The sequence below is a fragment of the Egretta garzetta genome, unplaced genomic scaffold (assembly GCF_000687185.1).
Source record: "Egretta garzetta isolate BGI_Z169 unplaced genomic scaffold, ASM68718v1 scaffold41, whole genome shotgun sequence".
Classification (NCBI taxonomy): domain Eukaryota; kingdom Metazoa; phylum Chordata; class Aves; order Pelecaniformes; family Ardeidae; genus Egretta; species Egretta garzetta.
The window spans coordinates 3954820-3967749 of record NW_009258755.1 but is presented as its reverse complement, the minus strand read 5'-3'; the positions used below and the strand labels follow the sequence as shown (position 1 = coordinate 3967749).

Genomic DNA, 12930 nt, shown 5'->3' with positions numbered 1-12930 from the left:
GTACACAAGCAGAGAAATAGAGAGAATTATGTTTCACCAGTTAGTCTGATGAATTTTGCAATGGAAGTCTGAAAGTCTAGCACAACAGGAGAGTTTTTCTGTAGAACAGAAAGAACAGTATTTTTTTTAATGCTAACTCTATTTTAAGTCTCTTCTAGCACAGATCACAGACCAGTTCTGTACTAATACTGTTGCTGAAGTTAATCATCAGAACCTGCTATTTCCCCTAGCTCTAAAGGACAGAGTGAAGAGAGGCAAGGCAAGAATTAAAACAATTGCCTCATATGGTGCAACCCACCTTCAACCAGAATTCAGAACTTCATAAACAACATGTTTTTGGTTTGTTACTGGTGGTGAAAGAGCACTTTGCTTGTCCTCCTTACCTATTTGGAAAGATAACTGAGTGAAATTAACATATCCCAAGTTGTCCCCTCACCTTAGATAAACAAAAAAGGAGAAAGAAGCCAAAAGATAGGGTAAGTTATTTTTATACAGCTCTTCAACAGACCTTGATAAAGAGATTCATCAGTACTGCCAAAGTACTGGAAGCTCCCAGAGGACCTGGTGCTCCCTATCACATAAACTGGACTCTTTTCTGCTCAGTACAGTAATGGAAAGAAGACACCAGGGGCAAGTGAGCTCTGTGGCAGGCTCTGCAGCTCTTCAGCATGTGCTGAAGGGCTTCCAAGTATGGTCAGCTCTGATGCAGCATAGCTCAGACACAACCACCTGCTCCACATCTCTTTCTGGGGACACTACCACTGTCAGTCCCACACTCCAACCATGCTCAAGCTCTTTAAGCGCAGACGGAGTCAGCAAGGGAACGGTCTAAGAAGTGGGCAGTCAATGCCCGTGCAAAAGATGGGATAAACTGGCACATAAAAACATGAGGCATACAATACTATTTTCAAGAAGCTGTAGATGCCTGCTGTGAACCAAGACCCCTTACATAAAGATGTTTCCTACGGGATGCTGATTGCCTATTTACACATTTCTTTTTCTGATTTTCAGTGAAACATTTATCCCTCTTAGTACACAGTTACATGAAAAATGCCACTAAGTGCCAATTTGACTGCTCCAGTTACTGAGCAACTATTTTGTTCTTCTCCAAACTGCTTGCTGAAAAAGGGTAGGGAGACATTTAATGACAGGGTGTCTGAGGTGACCGTGTTAGGCTCTCACAAGACAATAGAAAAATGAAGCACAGCCTTTTGTGCATTTCTGCCTGATCTAACTCAGGAATTTCCTTCATATAAATGCAAAATATTCATTAATATTTGGGGGAAGATTTGAAAATAAAAACTTTTTTAATCTTGTTTTATAAATATTTTTAATGGCAATCTGGATATTTTATTCAGTCCCACTTCCCTACTGTTTATTAAACCACCGATTATAAACACCATATCTGTATGCTAAACTGGCACTAATTTTGCTGTCACTGAATTCAATGGTGAACAACTCAAGGAGTTCACAAGTAGCTGGCTTGATCCTTTTGTTCAGAATTTCCAAGATACACATTTTAAAAGTATTGTACTGATCAATACTGACTGCAAAAAATTTCTCTTCACCTTTACCTTATTTTCCTCATGCCCAAATATCCCAGGTTGCTTACCTTCATTTGCAAATTCTCAATATATACTTAAGCTGCAGGCTTTTCAGAGCAGGTAATATTTTATTATTAGTCTGGGTATTACACATCAATATGGTGTTCTAATTTCAGGTGTTTCTGGGACTTTGGACTATGGATAGATCCAGACTATGAAGCTCAGGTGTGAACGCTAATTTTGGAGGAGTTTGAGGTTCACTTCAGGGACAACAGAAGGACACTCCTTTCTAACGAAACATTCAGAGTTATTTGTAGCTTACAGTGGCATTTCACTGTTACCACACACACCATGCCTGTGATTAGTTTTTGAAGGAGTGTACCTGAACTGTGAACTCATTTACTGATCTTCCTAACCATCAATGGTCAAATTTAAAGAATAAAATAAACACCATCTATGAGGTTGCTGCCTTTTTATAATATCATATAGTCATTTCCCCAAAAGTGTATCATTACTAAAATATGATCTACATCAACAATTCTGCAACAAAAAACTACTGAGGTCAAACTTAGTGATCATGCAAGAGCATGATTTTTGTGAGAAAAGTTGTACCTGAAGATACTAAAAAGCAACCACCACCTAGGGAACTTTCTGGAAAGTAACTTAACATGTTACCACACAAAATACAACTTTGTGCATTCTCCCTCATACTTCCCAGTTCCTCCAATAATGTCGTGTTGAAATAAAATGCCAATTTTGAAAAAATCTAGCAAGCATTAAGCTTTAAAGAGCTAATATCAGACATTTCTCATCGCTGCTCTCATTTAGCTTCCACCTACTTCAGCTCTCTAAATGCAATTCTGAAAGCTTCAGACACAAATAAAATTTACCCTGAACTGTTGTTCAGTTGCACGAAGTTTTTACCAGTCTTCCGTCAAAACTCTGAAGCAATATCCTGCTTGGCTCCATGCAGGATTTTTCACAATGACTGCCCTCTTCTAATGCTACCCCAAAGAGCAGAGACTATATCAGAAGGAGGCAAGAGAAAAGGTTACCATCCCAGCAAGCTAATCTGCATTGACTACATTTCTGCTCTGTTTAAATCTCATTTGTTCCAGGAACTCGCCTCTAAACAGAATATATAAACACAAAATATGCAGTAGATATCTCTGAAAAGAGCACTTATCAAGAGCAAGTAAGTGTTACCAAAATATACTTCCATGGGTACTATGTCATAAGCACAGCTGAGAGGAAGGACATGTGGGTAAAAGGAGCCTGCCAAAAGATTACTTACCACTCTCTCCACAGACCCTCAACTACACATTTTAAGAACAAAAGCTTGTCTCTTTTAGCACACAGCAAAGCACCTTCTAGTCCTCCCAACAAGAGAGCAAGTGTTGGTTTTTTTTTCTTTTAATACAATTTCACCCACATCGTCAGACACAGACTGATGATATCAGGAAAATAGTATGGTAATGTGGTTGTTGCAGGTACTTCTGTTTTACACATACCTCCACCTGGCTGTAAAATAAATAAATGAATAAATGGACGGGCTGTGATTTCCCCCTTCCACAGGGACATGAGCACTTGCCATTCTCTCCAGCTACTACTTCGCAAGATACAAAGAGAAGCTCATGAAAATGCATCTGTCAGAAAGCATCAGCACAACAGGATCCAGTGCAAATGCACCTTCTGCTCCTGCCATTATTTCCCCCTGAATCTAACACCTTAACGTGACATTTGTAGTATGGTCTGAACTACCTCTTACACACAGCATAGATTCTCACCAAATTGTTGTAATTAAACTCTTATCAGAATAAATTTCATTTCTTATCTTCTTCCTACCTATACCGACTCAAGTAGTATTTTACTCCAGGAAGAGTCCCAGGGGGCTTTGCAGCAGAAGGGAGAGAAATGGGATTTGTCATAAGAAAAGAAGAGTTTGATCCAAAATTCTACACTCTGTCTACATCTAGCTCTGCCCTTACTTACCTGATGAATAAGCAAAACACTAAATGTGATGGCAGTTAATCTAGTTATTTTGACTCTCAGTGCAGAAGCCTACAGTATCAGCTCATACAACCCACAACAATTATGGGAGGTATAAAAAGCAGCCCTGCTTACCTTTCATCCCAAACTTAGAGTGCCTTCCAAACTTCAGAATAATGAGCATTATCACTAAGCCAGTGCACACCAGTGCTGCAATTCCCACCACAACATACACCTAAAAAAAAAGAGGACACAAACAGATCTGCTTGTTTTGTTCTCATGAACTACCATCAAAGACATTCAGCATACATTCAGATTAACCCAGTTAGGTAAAGAGATTCATTTCAGCTGGGAAAACATTTGCACTCAGATCAAAGAGTACAGAAAACAGCCACTTGTTGAGGTTTATTCCATCCTGCAGAGAACAGAGATTCAGACACCACTGAGAACAACTTTTTCAACAGCCTACACATTCAAGGCAGGTGGGAGGGAGCGCACATCACCCCTTTCCTTTTCAGCAGAGTGGCATGTTATAAGAAAACACGTAAGAAAAGAACGTAGGAAAAACATTTTTACTGTGAGGGTGGTTGAACGCTGGTACAGATTGCCTGGAGCAGCTGTGGAGTCTCCATCCCTGGAGAAATCAAAACCACAGTGGACACAACCTTGAGCAACCACGCTGGCCCTGCTTTAAACAGGTGGGATTGGACAAGAGGATTCCCAGAGGTCCTTTCCAACCTCAGATGTTCAGTGATTCTGTCATCAGAGGAAATAAGGCTGTCTGGGATCCTCCCACTTTTTCAGCACAGTGTCCCAGCTCACAGTCTGCTCTCTGGTTCATGAACTGCACAATGCTCTCCACCGCCTGCTCCTTTACGGAGTCACTGATGCAGGGAGGCTGCCGTATCAACCAGGCTAGCCACCCACTTCCCATCTGCAACAGTTTGGTTCCGGAAAGCATGAGAGGCAAGGCAGCAAAGGAGGAGGCCCACCAATTCAGCTACTTAGACTAAAATCCACTACAAATTATTTGATCAAAAACCTACATGAAATCATGTTTTTAAAACATACAATTAGAATTTAAAAGTTCATTGCAGTACATCCTCTCTGTAAGCAGGAGCTGACTCCAGGACTGGAATTCAAACAACAATCTTCAAATTACCTTGGATGTCTTTGTTTTGTAAATAAAGAGTTGCTCTCCTTGGCTAAAATTAGAAGCAAAGTCTTAGGCTGAAAAATTACAGTTAGTTGTTTGGAAAAGCTGAAACAAAATAACTAGCGATTTTACTTGGACTGAAAAGTGATTCACTCTTTCAAAAAATGGGGAGAGGGCAAGAGTGGGGAGCATTGATTTTCTTTTTTTTCCTGTTTTTTTTCTGAGTTTTGATCACAACACAGTAATAGCTCCAGAGTTCTGGTAGCTCAGGGTCCCATTACAATCTCCACATTTTTGGGAGTTGTATAGCCAGAAAGCCCGCCAAGATTACAGTTCAGGAAACAATGTATATACTTACAGTGATGCTATCTTCATTCTCTTTGTTGGAAACATCTGTAGAAGTGATTTGATTACTGTTATTTGTGGTGCCTCCAAGATCATTAGGCGTGGTTTCATACTCTTAGGAAAGGAAAAAAGGTTGCTTTTATAATTCCGTAACCTTAGAGGGGAAAGGGTTGTCTTTATTATTTCTGCTCTGTAAGACAGTAAGGCTGCTAACAACTCTCAGGACTCTAAGCTCTTTGGAAACAATACATAATTGCTAATGTAGCTGGAACATTTTGGGGGGGGATCCCTGTGGCAGATAATCAAACAAATGTGTTGTGACTAATACAACTTAAAAAGAGAAGTGGTCTACACCATAATGTGTATCTCTACTGGAAAAACTAGAGTTAAATAAGCACTCCATCCATAAAGCTATTTTTATGCACTTCTGACTTCCCATTAAAAATGAAAGACTGCCCTCTACACTGAACTTCTCCAGCCTTGTATTCAGCCAAAGATAGGACAATCTCAGAAATTAGCTTGGGGACTTCCATTTAGCTGCGAAGAACTTGGCAGATGGGTTCCTAACTAGTTTATTGCTATTAAATGTGAAATAGCTGTTTTCCTTTGTTTAAAAAAATAATAAAAAATACCGTTGTATGCTCCGAGGCTACAGTCTAGCATTACAAACAGTCATACAGGTAAACCTTTAAAAAATTAGGCGCTTGAGAGGCTATGAAGAAATTTATCAAAACAATTCCACTGACAGTCTGCGGGGGTGAATCGAGAACCATCAAAAAGAATGAACATGGCTTAATTATTTATAATTATTTTAAAATGAAACACAGATATTTACAGTCCATGTTTCCTGCCAAAACTATTCAAATGAGATAAAAAGAATTAATAATACACATGTGAACTTAAAGAAACATGCATTAAAATAAAAAACGCATATATTTTATGATTACATCTGGAAATACACATAACATTTCAATTTCATGGCCACAGTGTGTACAGATGAAAGAAACAAACAAGGGCAATAACTGCATCTGTTACAAAATGCACCTCCAGCATTGTAATTTAAATTTGCAATTAACTGCGTATTTCTTTACATGTTTCAATTAAAATCAGTGCCATAAGCCTACAGATGAAATTTTAACTGTGAATTTGAAAATGCAGAGCGCAGAGGCATAGCTCTCACTAACTACAGACGCAGGAACTCTTCTGACTCCTGAGCTGCTGCTGAGCAAGGGCAGGGAGGGCCTGTGCCTCTGCAGAGTTTATCTTCTTTAGCTCCCAAGGCCATTTTGGAGAGCTCAGCTGGCAATGCTAGCAACAAGCTGCACTGGGCTTTTGATCTTCATGCATGCACAAACACATTTGCTTTCTGCAAAGCACTCAGCAGGCTGCAGATTTTTTGGTATATGAAGCTATGCAGCTACCTCTGGTATCAGTGCTACAGTCAGTACAGTCAGGTTGTCTAATCAGCTCACGTAGTCCATTTTGGCTCCACACCATCCATACCGAAGGATAGCGCTCTTCCAAGCCAAAATACATATTAAGGATACAGAGCTTCACGAGAAACAAAATTTAATTTCCTGTTTTTTTACCATTTGAATTCTCCAACGCAGCACTGCCATCTCTATGCCTATAGCTTCCTACTCAGCACAGTGAGAACAGCAGCAAAAGGCAAACGAACAGCACTCCTTACTCGGGGCAGCACAAGCCCTGCCTGAATGGCTCGCCTGTGCAAGCAGCCTGGACACTTGGACAAGGGTCTGGGCAGACCAGACCATCTGCCAGTGCAACTGCATGCTTGGCCGCAGCAAAGGAGGAGACTGCTGCTTCATCCATTTGCAGGCAGAGCCCGCTTTGTAACAAGTATCTCAGCCTACCAGATTGCACTTCCTTTATAATTAGCTGGGAAAATCTTCAAAAAGCTCTGGCTCTGTAATATGAACTTGCAAGAGGGAAATTTTTTTGCTCTTAATTTTGCCCGTAAATAATGGTGAGCAAAAGCCAATGTTATTTGCAGTTCTGTTTATGCTTGCATCTTCACTAAGCTACTGGAAATCACACCCTGAAGGACCGAAGAGAACTGTGCAGTTTCAGGTCTGGTCTGTAAATCCTCTGAACGCTCTTTTATATTAAAATGGACAAGAACTAAAGTAGGCCATGTCAGTACGCCAGTGTTGCGTTGCCATTCCACCCTGTGTAACTGTGAAGCGCTTGCGTTTGAACTAGTGCCAGATCTTCAAAGCCTCTTGAAATGGGTGAGCCAGGCAAGGAAAACACGTGCAACAGCTATCCAGCCAAAACTGGGAGATTCTGAGTTAAACAAATTCCTGTTCACTTCCCTATAAAATCCTAACATAGACATGGCGCACTCTGATTCACACAGGGTCATGCCTCTTGATACACACCATGTGGGACTCGCATCACTTCAGGGCCAGGTCCTCTGCTGCCATGTACCTCATGCAGCCACCTGCAACTATGCCAACTGCGGCTGAAGGCAGCCGAGGCCAGGCAGTGTTTTACAGCCATTTCCCAAACAAGGCGCGCAGCAGCTGGGGTACAGACAGGAGCACTGTCGCACCAGCACCGGGGGGGCACTCTGCACAGTCCTCTGGGGAGTCAGGTGATATGGGCCGTGTTGCCTCCCCTCATGCTTACAACCACATTAGAAGCAGCAGCGTGGCACAAAGATGTGAACTTGGAACCAAAGAAACTGGCTTTGCATTTTATTTCCTGCTCAGCCCTGGGGTGAGTCACTTTGTTTCTCTCAGTTTCTTCCCAGAGGGGATCAGGACAGTCTCTCCCCTCTGCCTTTTCTGCCAGGTGAGCCGGACGCACGAGCGACCGCTCTGTGCTTGCAGCAGGCAGAGCGCCCCGTGCAGCCAGGACTCCCCCCACCAAGCACGATGTCACGCAGCCTGCTGCAACCTCATCAGTTCTCCTGTTTCCCATGGTATGCTCAAAACACTTAATGGAAAAAGTTTGGAAATGACCTCACATGGAGTGCGAGACACAGAAGGTCAATTCCCAAGGGAGAGACCAACCCAGCTATGAAGGGCTTTACTCCATGCACAGGGGTGCTCGAGGCCAGGGTCCCCTGCCCTCTGTTGCCTCCATCTCCATCTCCTCACCTCCCAGCCCTGCCTGGCCATGAGCCCTGCTGATGGGATGGCCCTGCCTGCCAGGCCCTGCCCTGATAGACAGCCACGGGGAGCCCCCAGACCTGCAGCACCCCAACACTTGCTGGGAAGTACCTTGCAGCTCCCATTAACTTTAACTGTAGCCAACTGACTGACAGAGAGCTAGTCCCAGTGCCCAGCAGGATCAAATACTCTGCCACCATTTTTACCTGTTATATTTGCAACATGATTAGCACAGGGCTCTGAAAAATGCATTTTAAAGGGAAGCCTGAGGGGGCAGGGAGTGTGTGCTTTAAATCTTCCTTCCAACATAGTCTTAAGTTTTGGGTAAACAGGTTAGCATAAAGATAGAGTGGCCTGAAAAAAAAGTCAGGAAAACTGCTTGGTTTCTGGGGGAAGCTCATCCCAGGGGTCCCACTGTCAGCCATGCAGGCAGTGGTTTTCCAAAGAAGTGTATCGGTTCCTCAACTTTCCAGACGGCCTCATTTATTCACCTCACTAACTGGACTTGTGAATTTGGCCTAATTAGGGAAACACTTTGGACTGCGAAGTCTTTCTCAAAGCAAGCACTGAGTCACTGAAACAAAGATCAAAGACAGCAGTTTCAAACAGCAGAAAGAAAAGCCAGGAATAAAAAGGAAGGCTGCTTTCATCATTCAGGACTAGGTCGTGCAGGCTGTGATGCACCAGCACAACTTGAAGTGCACATCTCAGCAGAAACCTACCCAAGACAATCGAAGCACAGCACTCACATGGTTAAAGCCATACACAGGCATCAGGACCCTGATAAACAGCCTAGAATCAAAATCTTCATGCATACAGCTTATGTAACAGAACACACGTAAGAAATTGCGCAAACCATCAGCACCTTCCCACCCCCCCCAACCCCCCCCCTCCCAAAAAGGAATTTGGAAAGATAAAGAGGGGAAGCTATCCTTTAGTATTTCTAAATGCTTAAAGCCAAATCGATGCTTCAATTGCACATTTGCTAAAGTTTAATGACATGGAATGGAATCAAAGCAATAACATTTAAATCAGCTTAAGGAAACTTGAGTGATAGGCCATTTCATCCAAATAAAAAAGTACTCCAAACAGGATCCAGCTTCTGCTGGAAGGTAAAGGGGTTTTGGGTACATTGGTTAGGATGGATTTTCCTACTCACCAGAAGTATGCCAGAAGTATTATGTAAAACTAGCCAGTTGCTCTTCATTCTGCAGCTTCTATTCTAGTGCACACTGGCTTTCACTAGGCACAGACCAAAACATTTCGCCTAACTAAAAAACTAATGTGAACACTGTGTCATCAAATCTTCTGGCGCACACTCAGATATCACTAAGTTGATGGTCTGCTTATGCAAGAGAGATTAAGGGAAGGTACCCATGAGCGGACAGAGCACAATAAATTGCCTACAGGAAAACTTACTTGTGCCAACCTCATTTTTAAGTGGGATTTAGGGGTACATTTTTGGAGGCAAAACAAGTGTGGAATCATTCCTGAAAAAATAAATTAAGTTATATAAGGAGAAATCACGAACTCTCTTTCCTCCAAGAAATGGCTCCAAAAGGTTCACAAAATCTCATGCTTGTGAGCTACATCAAACAGCTGTCATCCTACAGGATCAACTGCAACCATTTGTAGCAGTGGATTTATGCTTCTTCTAACGTGAATCAAAAGCAGCAGAGTAAGTAATATGTCATATTGCCCTCATTTATCTTAAATACTATAAGGCAGGAGAAGAACCAAAAAAACAAAGTACCTTTTAGAATTGTGTTATAATAAATGCCATTTCAATTTAACTGAGCCTGACATTCAATCTTTTAATGGTTTCAGTTCCTTCATTTCTATCATTGAAAGAAAAGAAAAAAGGAAATCAAATATATACCATAAATGTCTGGATCTTCAATTGGGCCACTACCTGTACATGGAGAAGAGAGAAGAGAAAAAAAAAAAAAAAAAAAGCCTTTGTAAGTAGATTGGAAATGCTGAAGAGTAACGGTTTCTTTAGGATTTTTTTTAAGAGTTGACATGTTATTTGCAATAGCAATGATCAGTACCTACACAAATGCAAAGCAACATCAATATATTGCAGTATCTGTTTATCAGATTACATTTACAACCATTTTAGAGCTATCCCAAAGCTTAATATTTTGCTTCATGTGAAACAGCTAATGCACAGGCCACTAGCTCTGGCAAAGGCAGGTGTATTTCCCAACCAGCAAGATTCTGCTTTCTATTCTTAATGTATACCTGGAATAAGTGAAACAATTACTATTCCTTTTGAAAAATCAGTGGTAAAATTCTCCCTGACCTTGAGTGGAAGCAGACTTCAGTGAGCATTAGCAATCACTGATTTTCACCTGGTCAAAAAATTTTGCTATTAAATCACCATGAGAGCAAACCGATTTAGCTGTGAGCTGGCAAGTTATGGGCTAGAGGTAGCAATGACCTAAGCAGCCCCATTTCATTCAGTCTGTAAAAGGATGCTTCCAAGAAGCCAGCTGCATGGCTGATACACAGACAGAACTCTTACCAAAAGTCAGATGTCTCGGAAGCCAGCCTTTACACAAGCAAATGGATACCCGTCTAGTCTACACTTTTTCTACATTTTCTTTGTTCCAGTTTGCAGCTTTTTCTAATTACTGCACATATGTAAGGCTGAGCACATATATGAGTATAATGCACAGAACGCCCACTGAAATTAGCGTACTATTAGACTATTCACGCTTTGAAAGACACGTGTTATATTTCAACACACCCATTCCTTCTGGTCTATAACATATTTATAGCATAGCTTATGTAGCAGGTTCCTAATCACCTCTTCCATATTTTTACTCTTTCTTTTTGTTGGTTTGGAAATAAAATTAACAGGAAGTTAAAATCTCTGAAGATGAATCAAGCTTCAAAAGGCATAATTCTGTTTATAGTACTGTACAGTAAATCCATAGCAGTGGCATTACTGTGGCATAAAGCCACTGTGAAGTATGACCAGAACACCATTGTTTCTGCTTATGTCAACAGTGTGAGAATCTATGCTGAAAAATCTAAAGAGTTGCAATCTATTTGCAGAATGGCAGCAGACAATTAGGTTTATTTTTAAATGCATTTGAAGATACTCTAGTATCCAGAGATATAGGTTAACAGACTCTGTAAGAACCGTCATGTCAATCTGCAGAAATAAATAACAAGTGAAAAATGCTTGTACTGTCTGTCCTCGAGCAACTTCTGACAGGGGTTTTCTGTCCATAAAAGTTCATGTATTCAGTTCTTCCAGTATAAAACTGCTGAAAGACAGTATTTCTAATTTACGTTCTGTAATATGAAGGGGGGAAAAAAAAAACAAGAAAAAAAATTCCCAGGCCTGTATTCCTGAGTTAAATGGCAGCATTTTTGTTACTGTTTACTGGAATTGGGATAAAGTAATCAGATTAGTTTAACCCCTAATTTCTGCTAGGGATATAAACTAGGAAGTCACCAATGCCATTCAAATAGCTTTTATATAACTAAATAATTCACATCAAAAAAAGTTGCAAAAATCAAGATGCTAGAAAAACCCCAAATTTCTATTTAGTATTCCCTACATAAAAACATATCTACTCAATCATCAAAACATCAGTTGAAGCTATTTTAATATTAAACTTCACCACAGTAATTTAGCATGTTTACACACAATTATTTTTAAGGAAAAGACAGAATAGCATTGTTGTTTTGGTCCCCGTTAGAACAGGTTGTTGTGTAAATAAACTATTAAGAGACTTATCCTATTCACTCATCTTTATAAACTACATCAACTACACTTGGTTTGCTTGCTTCTTTCTTTATAAAGTTGACATTTTCAAAATAAAGCAGCAGCAAAAGACTCAATCCAAAAACATACTTCTGCAAAACAGCCCCATGTTGTTATGCTGTACAAGCAAGATGCTACTTCTAAGGTATATTTAACATAATCTTTTACAACATACTATGTTACTTGGATTCCTTCAGCTGAGCTTTAGAGTAGAGAGCTGGTAGATGAATAAGCTTAGTTAAAAACACTTATTACCAGTAAAAATCTCTCCCACATTCATGAGCTGTTTTGGATCAACTAGAGAACATCCTCCAGAATAAAACATGAACATCTCTTGCTTGGTTTGCTGCAGTGTAGTCTCAAATAATCAAGTCATCCTCAGCAAGAAGAGCTTCACAGGAATCCAAGAACTTTAGCAGATTAAAGCTAGTTAAAAATCTAGCTAATAGAGTATGAAATTTATTCTTCCAGGCCTTCGTATTTAAAGCAAAGTCTTAATTTACAACATTAACTGTGTTATCATTAAGTCAATCCAACTCCCACTGTGGTACATGCTTTCCTCTCCTTTATGCCTGCACCCTCAGACCAGTGAAAAATGTTCTGCAAGGAGCATGCTGGAAGTTGAGAGCATCTTAGCACAAATCGTGTCTTCTTTATGTTTTATGCAACTCTTAAAGTGGAGTATTACACTGTTGATGATAGAACGTGCTTCAGACTTAGTTGTATTTAATCTAGGTAGACATATGGATTATAGGTGAGGCGTTTTTTTTTCTAAATTTTCTTTGTTTTTACCTTCAGATCATTTGCCTGTAAGTGATGCAATAACCAGAGAATCAGTTTAAAGCTCAGTGAGTATACCCCACCCCATGAAACATCAGGACTGGTATTTAATTCAGTCATGAAGGCATGGAAATGAACATAATACCAGGGCGTGGGCCTTAATCTTTATGCTTCATTGTAGAATCTGTGGGCCAAAAG

The 12930-nt window shown here is 40.5% G+C and overlaps 1 protein-coding gene across 2 annotated transcripts in view; it reads right to left on the bottom strand.

The window, feature by feature from the left end:
* Window positions 1-12930, bottom strand: part of NTRK2 (neurotrophic receptor tyrosine kinase 2) — a 179757-nt gene that overhangs the window by 145693 nt on the left and 21134 nt on the right. Inside the window, exons 5-7 of one of the 2 annotated variants that reach the window (XM_035888906.1) lie at window positions 10051-10083; window positions 5048-5148; window positions 3669-3768 (exon numbers count right to left, since the gene is read on the bottom strand). In XM_035888906.1, coding sequence (XP_035744799.1) covers window positions 3669-3768; window positions 5048-5148; window positions 10051-10083 — 234 coding nt within the window. The remainder of the gene's footprint in view (window positions 1-3668; window positions 3769-5047; window positions 5149-10050; window positions 10084-12930) is intronic. The other variant, XM_035888907.1, reaches the window with a different exon arrangement.